Source organism: Mauremys mutica, chromosome 2 (genome assembly GCF_020497125.1).
Source record: "Mauremys mutica isolate MM-2020 ecotype Southern chromosome 2, ASM2049712v1, whole genome shotgun sequence".
Classification (NCBI taxonomy): Eukaryota; Metazoa; Chordata; order Testudines; family Geoemydidae; genus Mauremys; species Mauremys mutica.
The window spans coordinates 240,148,403-240,162,047 of NC_059073.1; the positions used below are offsets into that span (position 1 = coordinate 240,148,403).

The 13,645-nt window shown below is 41.9% G+C and overlaps 1 protein-coding gene across 7 annotated transcripts in view; it reads right to left on the minus strand.

The window, feature by feature from the left end:
- The window catches only part of BZW2 (basic leucine zipper and W2 domains 2), an 82,671-nt gene that overhangs the window by 38,193 nt on the left and 30,833 nt on the right, over positions 1-13,645 (minus strand). For all 7 annotated transcript variants that reach the window (XM_045007238.1, XM_045007241.1, XM_045007237.1 and 4 more), the window contains 3 exons: positions 13,367-13,431; positions 6,699-6,875; positions 1,693-1,796 (listed from right to left, as the gene is read on the minus strand). In XM_045007238.1, coding sequence (XP_044863173.1) covers positions 1,693-1,796; positions 6,699-6,875; positions 13,367-13,424 — 339 coding nt within the window. In that variant the 5' untranslated portion in view covers positions 13,425-13,431. The remainder of the gene's footprint in view (positions 1-1,692; positions 1,797-6,698; positions 6,876-13,366; positions 13,432-13,645) is intronic.

The following is a 13,645-nucleotide window of genomic DNA, read 5'->3' on the forward strand; positions in this document are numbered from 1 at the left end:
TGCAGGACTTTTATTCTAGTGTAGACATAATCTTAATGTGCAACGATAGCATCTACAAGGACCAGCTAATGTGCAACATGTTAGTGCACTTTAGAAATCATACCCTTGCTGTGCACACAGGGCTTGTCTACACAGAGCAGCAAAGTGCCATGCAAGTAGTGGCATCACTGGCACATTTAAGAGTCTTCAAGTATGCACTGACATAAGACTGGTCTGCAGGATTAAAGCAGACCCTGAGTGTTACTTTAATTGTTATTTTAGCCTTAATTTCACTTCTTCATGCTAGAGTCAAACCTCTGTTTCCTGTTAGTCCAAAAAGAGTTGGCAGAGTCAGTAATGGAAGCATCAATTCAGTTATTAACTACAAAATACTGATTTGTTTTGCTGACTTTTGGTATGACTACTTTGACTGTGCTGCATTTCTAGTCCCTCAAACTTCTTGCCTCTACACTTAACTGCAGATTCAATTGCAAAGTTAAATTTCTCTCCCTCAGATTTATATTTCCAGTTGTCATTACCAGACAACTTTAAAACCTATCCAAGCTGAAGAACCAAAAGCAACAATTTTGTGTAATAAATATTATGAATAAAGACGTTCTTAAAAAGAGAGGCATATTCTTAACATGGGGTGGAGTGGCTAAACATTTTGCTTGCTACACAAAATAATTTCACTCCTCCAGGTGGATTTTTAAAGTAGCCTCGCACATCTCAGCCAACATATTCTATTGAAACAATTCTTGATGCTAGTGCCCTTTGTATGAGTCTTGCGAGGGTTTGTACATCACCTGAACATATCGGCAGGGATAATGGTTCTTATTCTTTCATGTACTGTATCCAGTGTTACAATAATAATTAGTTACATAGGTACTATTTACAAAATAACAGATTTATTGTTATTTATTATACCTGGACACACACTAATGAGATTTGTTTTTTTAAATTTAGTTTTACTTATATGCAGAATTATAGGGTGGCTCATATTTTTCTGTAATGACAATACTCATCCTTATTAGAATATTACAGATTATGATGCACTGCTATTACTCATTGTTATTATTTGTTATACTCCACTAAGGAGTTACGGGATTTGAGATATTCTTGCATAATGTTTTACGTTTCATTGCTTATTAATATTTATTTCACATAGGCCTATTTTTCCACTCCTTCAAACTCTTACTCTTGTGAATAACCTTTTTCATCACTTGTAGAGGACCACTGACGTCAACTGGACTATTTGTGCAAATCCCGATTACTTGCCTGAAGAAGAGTTGTAGGATTAGGCTTTAAATTTTTCAGTCATTACTCTTATGTACCATCTGTTAATTAAATATAAACTTGCTAAAACCTTTTATAAAATAACGCTGTATGTAGAAAAGGACAGCCCAAACTAAAGAGAAGAATAGGAAATGATTGATAAACCTCACAAGAAATAGGATCAAAGATAAATGTATGACAGCCCTATAATTGTCTTTTAAAGGAATTGTGACCAGATAATTCTAGAAATCCTTTTTCTTATCTAATGCTTATAGGTTAGAGGGGACAAAGGCAGATTAGTACAACTATACTACTTAATTGCTTTGTAATTAGTCTACTGCAAGGTCAATCTGCAGATTTATCGTTATTATCTTTTCTAATGACTTATAAACAGACTACAGTGGCCTGTCAATAATGGGTTTCCCTTCCTACCCTAACCTGAGCATAGTTTCGGATAGTGTCATGATCTTCATCTGCAGAAAATACACAGTGGCTGGTCATCTTGGTCTTGTCATTGTCATCTATGCGTGTCCCTCCAGGGGCTAAAAAGAAAGAGAAAAAGCACAATAAAGATGCACCATTCAGATAAGGCCCCCTAAATTTACTAAAGCTTATAACCTCTTCAGTATCACTAGTGCAAGGTGGAATGAAAATGGGCATCAGAGGCAATAGCAAAAATAGGCCTCAATTCAATATGTGAACAGCCCCATTGAAGTCAAGTGAATTAAGGTCAAACATTTTGTCTCCTCTACCATTTTTATGCCAATATATTAATACAGAGTTTCAGGGAATAGAGGGGAGAACTAACTTTTTTTCTAAAGGAAAAAGCAAACAGTGGAAATAACTAGATAAAGTTATGGTGTGAAAAAGGTTATTGATACAGGTTTGTAATCAAGCACCCCAAACAGAATTTGAACATAAAAGATGCTTAAAAAAAAGTGTCTCGGATAAAATTAATATTGAAAATATAGACCATTATGCTTCAGGAAAATCTACTAAATATAAAATGGAAAAACACAGAGTTGCAATTCAGACACAGGTGCTAGGCAGCTGATTATTTATTGAAAACTATTTCTGCCTACTAACCTTCCCCCAACAAATTTGTTCAATTTGTGTTTGTTTTTCTTAAACATCATCTCTCTTCTGCATCATTACTATTGATCACCCTTTCAACAGACTGTCTGCATTTGTTTGTACTTCTTTCCCATTTGTAATCTATAAATCCTCAGTGCTGTGAGGTCTTCAGGATACTCACAAGTTGGGACAGCATTTCCGAATGTCTCAAGTTTGATTTTCCACCCTTATCCCAGGAATCATGCAGCCATATTTCAAGCTGCTTTTGTAGCTATTGCATGGGTGGGAATTATAGTGGAAGTTTTCCTGGTACATCAAGGGCTAAAATCTGTGCTTCTGCAGTCAATAATGCAGATTATTCGCTCTCAGTTCTCCAGTGGCTGTTGGAGTTAGTGACACAATAGAGTTTTCATCCAATACCATTATGCTGAAATATTTTGAAGTAGATGTGGGCTGGTTCTATATAGCTCATCCAGTAACTATGTAAATGGGATCAGAGCTTATTCCTTTTAGAACAGTGGTGGACAACCTGCCGCAGACAGGCCTCATGTGGCCCATCAGGGTAAACTGATTGTGGGCCACATTTTGCTGATGTTGACCATCCGCAGGCACAGCCTCCTGCAACTCCTGGTGGCGGTGGTTCACCGTTCCCGGCCAATGGGAGCTGTGGAAAACAGCAGGCCACAGGGACCACAGGTTGCCCACCACTGTTTTAGAAACCACAGTCAAAGTAACTGAAGAGTAAAGGGAAAATACTGCTGCACACTCAAATTCACTGCTATAAATACACTTGTTGAGATACTAGTAACTAATCTGTATGTCAGTAATCCTCTGAGCATTCCCCTCGCTCCCTGCGTGATTTCCTTTAGTCCCTTTCACTCAGGGCCGGCTCTAGGCTTTTTGCCGCTCCAAGCAAAAAAAAATTTGGCTCCTCCCCCCTGCTTTTTTTTTTTGCTTTTACACGTTTGCACTTTGCAATGTTTTTGTTTTGTTTTGTTTTTTGACTGTTTAAAATTTAAAAAATGAAAACAGAGAATTTGTAGTTAGTGAAATAAAACAATTTCCTACTAGTGCCTCATTTAATTTTAAGCATTGAGAAATGTTTGAGAAACGCTTGTCTTGGTCTAATCAACTGTGAATAATTTACATTCTGAGTCCAACTTTTCAGTATAAGTGAAGCTGACTTTTCTCAAAGCTGTATGTCTGTTTGAAAAAATAATTTCCCCCATTTTCTAAATATATTCTCCTATTCAGCACTTTCTTTACCAAAGTGACAGAATCTGCCAACCCTATTGCTGTTCCAGTGCCACATTTCCATGCTATGCTAAGCCAGTCCTTCCGTAGGGAGTATTTCTTGTTAGTATGGCACAGGAAAAAAGGTAAAGCACACACAAAATCTGTGGAGGTTCCTTTGCTCTGGCAGGAGAGGGGAAAAAATAACTGTCAAATCTGGTTTACAACTGAGATCAGACTGACTGACTGTAGTAACAAAGCCAAGTAAAGTTTAAAATGGATTTAAGGTTAACAGTGTGGCCTTGAAAAAGACCATTTGAGCTTTTTGACTACAGTCTCTGGCTTTTGTCCTTTTGGGGCACAACCTGAAAGTTACTTGTTATCTGTAGGTTTCAGAGTAGCAGCCGTGTTAGTCTGTATCCGCAAAAAGAACAGGAGTACTTGTGGCACCTTAGAGACTAACAAATTTATTTCAGCATAAGCTTTCGTGAGCTACAGCTCACTTCTGTATTTATTTTTTGGAGTTCTGATCTCAGAGCATAACTTTTTGAAGAATATATTGGTACATCTGTAAAAGAATTTACCATTTTTTGTTTAATCTTTAAAATGCTTGCATTTTTAAATAAGACTCCTTTTTCCATTTATATTGTAAGTGTGATTTCCCCAAAGGATGAAATATTTATTTGTTTTATTTTACCAAAGTTAAATATACATTGTCTTCTTTCAGGTAAGATCCTATTCATGTGCTGGAGCAGCTTATATGAAGGAAATATACATATAAAGCATTTAAAGAACACAGTAAAAGCATTTAATCATTGTACTGCTGTATAGTACTTGTTATAGTACTATTGAGAAATATATTGTGGTTTCTGAGCATTTATTAGAAATGTAAACATTCTTAATGCTCATCTGATTAAATATTTGTCCTGGGAATGAAGTTGTTTTCACATAAGAAGCAGAGCATAGAAAGTGTGCGCTTAGGGTCTGATCAGAGGCTCACTAAAGACAATGGAAAGAAGGCTGCCAACTTCAGTGGGTTTGGGATCAGCCTCTTATAGACCAACCTTGTTAACTAAATTAAAATTCGATAAGCCTGGTGGTGAAATAGGCTCTGGGGAGCTTTCAGTCCATTCTGAGGCTCTCCCTCCCTCTCATTGCCCACTGGAGTGCTCCAGGTGGGACTGCCTCGAGGGTCCTCTAGGGAGCTGCCCACTGCCTGCTGATCGCGAGCTGCACCCAGCGTTGGCACTAAAGAGGCAGCATCAATGTGCTTGTCTTGCAAACAAACTGCAATAGGGCAAAGTTTTGGGCAGGGTTTGGGGCGAGGGGGCGCCCTTTGCAAAACTCCCTGGAATCCCCGTGCAGCAATTTGGAAAGCGAGGTTAAAGCAGATGATGAGGAGTCTGACAGCGTGTGTGTGTCTCTCACGGGCTGGCATCGCTGGCGTGGAGGACAGCTCTGCACCGCCAAGTCTAGCAAGTAGCTAGAGTGGAAGAGGTGGCGGTAGGGGCTGTGCACAAGGCTGCTCAGCACAGGCAATTATTGCTCCAGCTGTTTGGACAAAGACACAAAATCCTAAGAGGGAAAAGGGTGGCGGATTTGGCAGCCCAGGAGCGGCGGCTGCGTTGCCTGCCCGGAGCCAGGCTCATGCGGGCTGAGCTGGTGGGCTCGGAGTGACTGGGATTCCCGCTCCCCTCCCTCCTGCGGGAGGCTGGTGCTGGGCAGAGGCTTCTCAGCCAGGCTCCCCACTCCAGCGGCCAGGGGCTGCTCCAGGGAGGGGACCCGCCTCCCCCTGCATGTGCCCGGACGGAGCTGGCGCTGCTGCCTGGGTCTAGCCGCCGCCTGCTCCCCCAGTGCACGAGCCTGTGCCCAGGCGCAGCTGCCTGACAGGAGCAGCCCATGGGCATGGGCTTGTGCCAGGGCTGTGCTCGTGCAGCTGCCCGGCGTTAGCCCATGAACCGAGCCGCTGCCTGGAACTAACCAGCCTCCTGCGCTGCCCATGTGCTCCAGCCTGCACCCGGGTGCCACCGCCACTGCTGCCTCCTCCCCCAGTGGATGCTGCTGGGGAGCGGACGGACCGCGCAGACTGGGAGGGGGGCTGCCGCGGCCGCCAGAGACAGAGTGCCTGTGCCCTCTGCGCTCACCAGCATGCTTTACTTCCAGATGGCGATCATGGCAGGGACCATGATGCTGGCTTATTACTTTGAGTTCACGGACACCTTCACGGTTAACATGCAGGGCTTCTTCTGCTACAGGTCTCCTACCCAGGGCCGGGTCTAGGTTGCTGTCCCTGGAAATGTGCCGCCCCAAGCATGTGCTTGTTTTGCTAGTGCCTAGAGCCGGTCCTGCTTTCACTTATCCAATGTTATCATCTTTAAATTCAGACTCTTACATGTACCTAACAGTAACCTTGCCTCATATGTCCAGTCTTGCATCTCCAGATACCCTTCTCCCAATCACATCTTTACAACTTGCTACCATCTCAAACTCAACACCACAAAACACTCAGCTTACTTTCCTTCCAAACCCCCTTAGTTCCCACCGACAACTCCACTGTCTGCCACATCACCCAGGCTCACTACCTTTGTGTTGCATTCTCCTCCCACATTCAGGCTGTCGCCAAATCCTGTTGCTTCCTCCTCTACATAAACAGCTCTTAACAAAACAACAGTTCTTCTCTCTTTGATCTTTATTGCAAAAAGCCCTTGCCCAAATCATGATCATCCTTCCCTTTGATTACAGCAGCTTTTTCCTCTTCACTTCATACAAAAAGCTGCCTTAGCGTCTTCCTCTCCTCCTGTACCAGTGCTGTTCATGCCAACACATTTGGCCTGTCTGTTGTATTCATCGGTTGCCTCTCTTATATGTGGATTTTAAGCGCCTCAGGGCAGTGACCATTTTTTGTTTGCACAGTAGGATTCTCATCTAGGACTGGGGTCCCTAGGCACTACCATAACACAATAATAAATAATACCACCACCTATCTGATTGCAGACTAAATAAGTACCTAGATAGATAGTACTGAGGGCAGAGTTAATAGCTTTTGTGGAGCAAAGCATATACTATTTAACCACATTCCTCCACTAAAATGATATGTACATAAATTTTCTAGCATCAACAAGATGAGCAAAGTTTACCTAACATGCTGCCAGCGATCAGGATATCAAACAGCGTGTCAGCATAGCGACGATAATCTAGCCTTGAGCCTGTTGAGTCCAGAAACTTGGCTACAGCCTCCAGATCATTCCCAGCTTCATTGAGGCCTTGGATGATTGTATCCCTGAAAACTGTGGGTTCAAATTTCTCCTTTTCATCTAGGAAAGGAAAAAACAAACAAACAAGTCAACCAGCCATCTATATGCTTAGATTTACATATTAGACAACAACTGACATGTCTGTGGTATGGGAGCGTAACATATTTCCCATTCTGATTATCCTATTTCACAAGTATCAGTTGGCTTTTGTTAGTTCTGGGAATTGTACTTTTTTCTCTCCCCCTTCTTTTTCAAAAACTAAAAAGGAATATGCACAACCTACCTTGGGAAAATTAAATAGAAGAAATCCATTAATGCAAAATTAAACTGTATATATGTACAATTTTCTATTGCTATTTCTCTTATTAAATGCATTCCTCAATACGTTACTATATATGTTGTTAAATTAGATGATAAAATACAGGCTGTGCAAAGCTGCCTAGTTAAAAGTGCAGCAGGAACTTTCATTTTCTGGTGTTCTTCTTTGAATTTTAACTGCAACTTAATTCATGCACTGACGTATGCAAGAAAAGAGAAGAGATCACAACAGCCAACAAACTCCTATGTTCTATCAGCACGGAGGAGTGTGAGTGGGGGGTTGTCACCAGTTGTTCCCCAGATTGACAGAGAGCAGCAGCTCTTGAAACAGAGAAGAGTGACATTCAATGATGCATCACCTAGTTCAGTCCCCGGTAGAAAACCTTTGATTAAAATGCTCACTTTGACCTTCAGATAGCATCTCTAAGTCAAGGTCTTTAGTCATAATGGATGCACTTGCAAATCTAGATTAAGCTTAGACACATACACATATACCTCCTGTTGCTTCTTCTTTCTTTGATAAACTAACAAGCTGCTAATAGGGAGCCATGTACACCTGAAACCTCCCAGCAAAGCAAGGATTTACACTTGTGCGCTTTGAATGGCTTATGTCTGAGAGCATGTCTACACTATACTCTTAAATCGACTTAGATTAGGTTGATTTACAGCCACTGCAGTAATTACTGCTGATGTCCACACTATTCTCCTTCTCTCAGTGGTGTGTGTCCTCACCAGAGCACTTCCACTGACCGAAGAGACGGAGTGTGGGGGGCTGAGAGCCAGGGCTCTCAGTTCCACGCATCTTTCCGCTGGGAGCCCTGCTGTCCCCCTGGGCTTCTCACCTCCCCACTCCCTGCCCAGAGCTGGGGGGCAGCCACCCTTGGCTTCTCGTCTCCGGCCGGGAGATTTGCACCCGAAGTCCAGTCAGCTGCCATGCTCCTGCTGGGGAACCAACAATCTGGTCAGCTGCCGTGGTCCCGGCAGGAAGCGAGGAGCCAGAGGGGAGCCTGGGCAGCAGCCCAAGCTGGGAGCCTGGGTGGCAGCATGGCTTGGAGCAGAGATCCAGCAGACCCCTGGAATTGACAAGACAGCCAACAGTCAATGTAAGTAGACACTGCATCGCCCTAACTACACCGACGTAACTCCACCTCCACGAGAGGCGTAATGCACTTATATCAGTGGGACAAGGCTGTAGTGTGTAGCCACCAACCTACCTGTGCAGCATAGACCAGGCATGAGAGTGTTTAAACAGAAACAATCATGAATTTTACATAGCATTTTGTCATCTGTTTTAGATATTGATGCCAAGTCATATGATCACATAACAGCAATAATTACTTAAGAATATAATAGACTCTGCACATGAAGGAATAAACCTCTCATTTACTAGTAAAAATGAAGATCTATTAAAAACCTAGATCAAGCAAATGGTTCTGCCACTGCACCCTTAAACTAGCCCTATTCAAACTATACCTCCTACTGGAGCAGGTCCCAGGAGCTGTGGGGCATGTAATGAAAATACTCTGCAATGGTCTGAGAGGAATTTCAGTGCAGGTATTGATAACGAGAGTAACTCAGTGGGGATTTTGGCAGGGCATTAAAGGGAATGGAAAGAAAAGAGAGGGCTTAGTGTGGAAGTTAGTGAACCAGGAAAATCCATGGAGAAAAACTGTAGCAGAGTCATTCTGAGCAGGCATGCTGCTTATTCACATATATCTTGAGCCTCCTAGAGTACTTCTCAGCATGGACTATAAAAAGCAATCATTTCACCTTAATGTGTACTAATGCCCAAAATATTTTTATTTGTGCACAAGAAACACAATACCAGGAGAAGAATCACGAATGCTACCAAACAACCAAAGGAAGTACAAACTATTCCTCCTTGGGAAACCACAAGAATATGTATTATTCACACGATATCAACAGCATGCTAGGTGCTTTACAGACAGTTAAGAAGACAAAGTCCGTACCCCTAAGAGTTTTAAACGTATGGATATTTTTATATTTTTCAGACAGGCAGGTTTAAAAATACTCAATGTGTTAAATTTGGAGGGCTTCACTGTGTCTAGCACTATGGGGGCTGTGGATCACAGTGCAACACAAACACAACCACCACTAATATTTTCTACAATTATTTTAAACCCAGATACTTTCTTGCCTACAAGTCTCTTCCCATCTGGAATGTCCTAATATTTTCTTCTCTGTTGCAATTTAACATGTGTAGGAAGAGGATTTTTTTTTAAATTGCCCAAAGAGTGATACACATCATTAGTGAAATGTTGTTTTCTTAACAACTTGCATCCCTAGAACTGATGTGCTGAACCAGCACAACAAGCTGAATAAGAAGCTGTCATCATGGAATAGGAACATTATGTGAAGTTTTCAAGTGCATAATTAGGGCCAGCTAGCAGTTCCACTCATTTTGTTTCTAGAAGTCACCCTCTTCCCTTCTGTACAGATGCACCACATCATAAAATACATTTGAATCTTCCTCTTTAACAAATTAATCTTAACCCTTCAACAAAAGGCTCACAAGCCAGGGAAACTGAATTCATTCCTCCACACAATCCATCCCGTCCCCTTTCTGACCTCATTTTACTGTATTAGTATTTATTTTGACTTTCTACTGAACAATTTTCTTCCTGAATGGCACCTGGATTTCCTTTTTCTTCACTTCCTCCTATACTGCAGTTTACCCATTCTCACCAACTTTCTGGCTAATAGCATCTGCATGGTTCTTTAGTTTGCCAGACTGTGTGTTTCTGAAGGATATACTCCCATCTCTGATATCACAGGAATAGATCTGGGTCTCATGTGCTGGCATGAAGCATTGCCAATATGCCACTGGGCCCATGTGACACCTACAGTGTTTTATGTGGGCATGTGTTTTTCCAGCCTGGTCAGGCACTGGTGATTTTGCTCCAGATCCTACCTTCTCTCTCATTTCACAGGAGCTTGAAACACAAGAGGAAAGGAATACTCTGTGCAGTCACATCTATGCTCCAATATGGTAGGCTTGTGTATATCTGTGCATGTCCACAAATCCTGGCCTGATCCCAACTACTGCAGATAGGACCACTGAGAAAACAGCATTCAGGAGTATAGGAAAGACTGCACTGAGTAAGAGTTCACTAGAATTCTCCTATTTGTGCAAGTAACCAGATAGTAGAGGCCAGAGTGCAACATTTAGCCACCCCACCCCGGGGAAGCCCAAAGAGGGACTGCATCTTAGACTATCACACATTGCAACACCACTCCAGTTGCCCCCTCCCCGCACTCTCCCTTCTCCCGCTTTAGTAATTTTAACTCCTGGCAACTAAAGCACTGTTAACAGATGTATGTTAGCAATTTCTTTAGTTGCCAGCAGACAACTAAGCTCTTCAGGGAAGGAACTACGTCTTCCTAAATGTCTCCACAGCACCCAACACATTTGGAGCACTGCTGTAATACAACATAACAGCTAAGCAAGAAGCAAGCTGAGAACTGCCTCCTGAAAAAAAACAGGCTTCTTCAAGGTTTTTCCAAGTTTGGCACCCTAAAAGCGAGCCACCCAGAATCCAGTCACTTTGGCCTGGTCTATACTACAGAGTTAGGTCAATGCAAGGCAGCTTATGTCAACCTAACTCTGTAAGCGTCTACACTAAAATGTCGCTGCTGCCGATGTAACTCGCATGCTACGCTGACTTAATATTGCACTTAGGTTGACGTAGTTAGGTCAACACAGTGTCAGTGTAGACGCTGCGTTACTTGCATCGACTTTAGTAGCCTCCAGGAGGTGTCCTACCGTGACTGCTCTGATCACTGTTTTGAACTCCACTGCCCAATGGCCAGGTATGCAAGTACATGCCCCTCCAGCAACGTCCACAACCATCTTAAATTGTTTCTTTCTATGTCCCATGGCAGGCTAGCCTCCAAGGAATTGTCATGTTCCACACAGCTCCTCTGGCAGGGTTGGGAGGTAGGCAGAGGGCAAGGGGAGCCCAAACAGACAAAACACAGCTGGGAAGAGAGTAGCAGCAATGGTTCCCATCAGGCTAAATCCCTTTTCAGAAGCCAACATGCTAGAGCACCACATGGGCAGACCACCACTAATGGCCCAGGCCACTGAGGACCTTGAACTTGATTCTTGGGCCACTTAATTAAGGAAGGTTAGTTTTGCCGAGGACACACGAGAACTCTTTTTTTTTAAAAAAGCACTAAAAACAACAGTGCCACCAATGAAAAGTGCATACGAGTGGCACATTAAGACATGTATTATAGCTATGAGCAGACTATCATAATTTATTGGAGGAGAGGTCAAGAGACATACAGCTCCAAAAGCCTCTCCAGAAGAGATAAACCAATAATTTAAAAGGATACACACTGAAACTCATTTTAATTAGCTGCAAAAAAACAATATCATGTAACTGTTCTGATAAATCCATTGTAAACCAGAGCAGTTAAAATCCAGGTTAAATTACAGATAATAGAATAAATTACTATAGCAGCGAGGATATATCTGTAATTCATATTCTCTCTCTCTCTCTCTCTCTCTCTCTCACACACACACACACACACACACACGCTTTGCTCACAGTGGTTTCTGTAGTATCACATCCATTATTACCAATTGTTTCTCTTCACAGTCAAAGTGAACTACTGGTAAGCAGCCCTTTATTGGCGCAATTCCCAGACTAAACAACCTACAGCAGCCAGTGAGCTGTAAAATACATTATGAGATGCATCTGTGCACGTAAAAGGTTATATTTCACTAGAATACCTTGGTGATTTTGGCAAACCCAGTGCCAGCTCATACCAAGTCCCCAGGCCTCACTGAACACTGACAAATGCATAGCTGGAAACCGGTCTGGCTTACCTGTGTGGTAGTACTGTTAAAATAGATATTACACTTATAAGAATGTGTTTAACTTTATGGATTCTTGTAGGATGCCACATGTATTAATCCTACTAATAATATCTGTATCCCATATTATAAAGTAATGTTTAAATGTTGGCTCTGCAACTTTAAAATGTTTGCTAAGACTGTAAATCCCACAGTCAGGGAAGAAGCATTTTACCAAGTGTGAAGTGCTAGTTTATAACAAGAGCTGTTGTCTCCTCTCTCAACAAAAGAAGGTCTACAGACATCAGAGAAGCCACTATGGACAAAAGACTCTATAGATTGCTTCCCCCACACCTCTGAAGAGGATAACGCACAAGCCCCATCCCATCGCTGCTTGATCACTATGAGAAGGGAATAAAAATACATGTTGAGAAATTGATATCCCTATGCTGCTTGAACTTGAAGATGCGAAGATTTCTAAGCATAAGCAAGAGATCTTCAGCTGTTTAGTTTGAGTTAGCCCTAAAGGGCATATAAAGCTTGCATATTATATCAGCTACTATCATCTTTTGGAACCTAAGATTGTATCGCACTGTACGTGTGTAACTGCTTTAGCCTTATACCTATTGTAAGACTGGCTATACGCATTGTCTTTGGTGAGAGATCTAGGATGCACTTGACCTGGGGTAAGTGACTGGTCATTTGGGACTGGGAGTAACCTGGATATTGTTGTGATTTTTGGTGTAAGGGACCATCTATCACAGAGGCAGGTTTGCCTGTGTGGCAAGATAGATTGGACTACTCACGGGGACTGTCTGTGGCTCCCTATTAAGGCTATTATAGTTTCTGAGAAGTTCATACTTGTTACTTGGTTGATGAAATCTAAGTATAGAACACACCTCCACTTTCAGGGGGTAGAAATTAGGGGCCCATTTTGGGAGATTGCATCGATTTGACTCTAAAAACCTTATCAGTTGAAGTTCATTTCTGAATACTGCTTGTCTTTTAAGAAACTTTTGGTAGTTGTGCTTTCTTAATAAAAAATGTGCCTTTACAGTGGCAGCTGGAAGGAGTGTCTAATCATCATCAACCATGCTTCCTAATATCCAAATCTTCTGTAATCCTGGTTAAAAACTTGCTCTTTCCAGAGGCTACTGCACACTAATACAAACAAAGCCAAGCTCCAAGTGTCTTATATGTAGTCCTAAATGTATACAAAAAGCATAAACTTTAGTTACATTAAAAACACTAACAGTATCCTTAACACTGATGGGACGGTGGTGGTGAGTAGGAGGGGACACCTTAATCCTACTAAACTTTCAAATGAGAGGACAGCAATCAATGCTTTATATGACTGTGATCATTCTAATCATCTTCATGAAGAGGAAAAAAAATAAAGCATTTATCCTACCCCTCTTCCTAGTTTTGAACCGCTGGCCTGTTAGCACCGGCTTCTGATGCTTATTCATAAAATTTCTGCAAGAGAAAGAAAAATAGTTTAACTACATATATCAATTTAATCAGAGTACTTACAGACAACACGGTAACGTGACAGTAAAGCAAAAAAGAAATTCATAGATTCAAGCAACACTGATGAAAAATTCTTGTAAAAAATAGTTTCTGTTATTTTAAAGACAAACAGAGCTATAATTTTAGCATAATTGGATTGAAATTTGTTTCCCTGACAAAG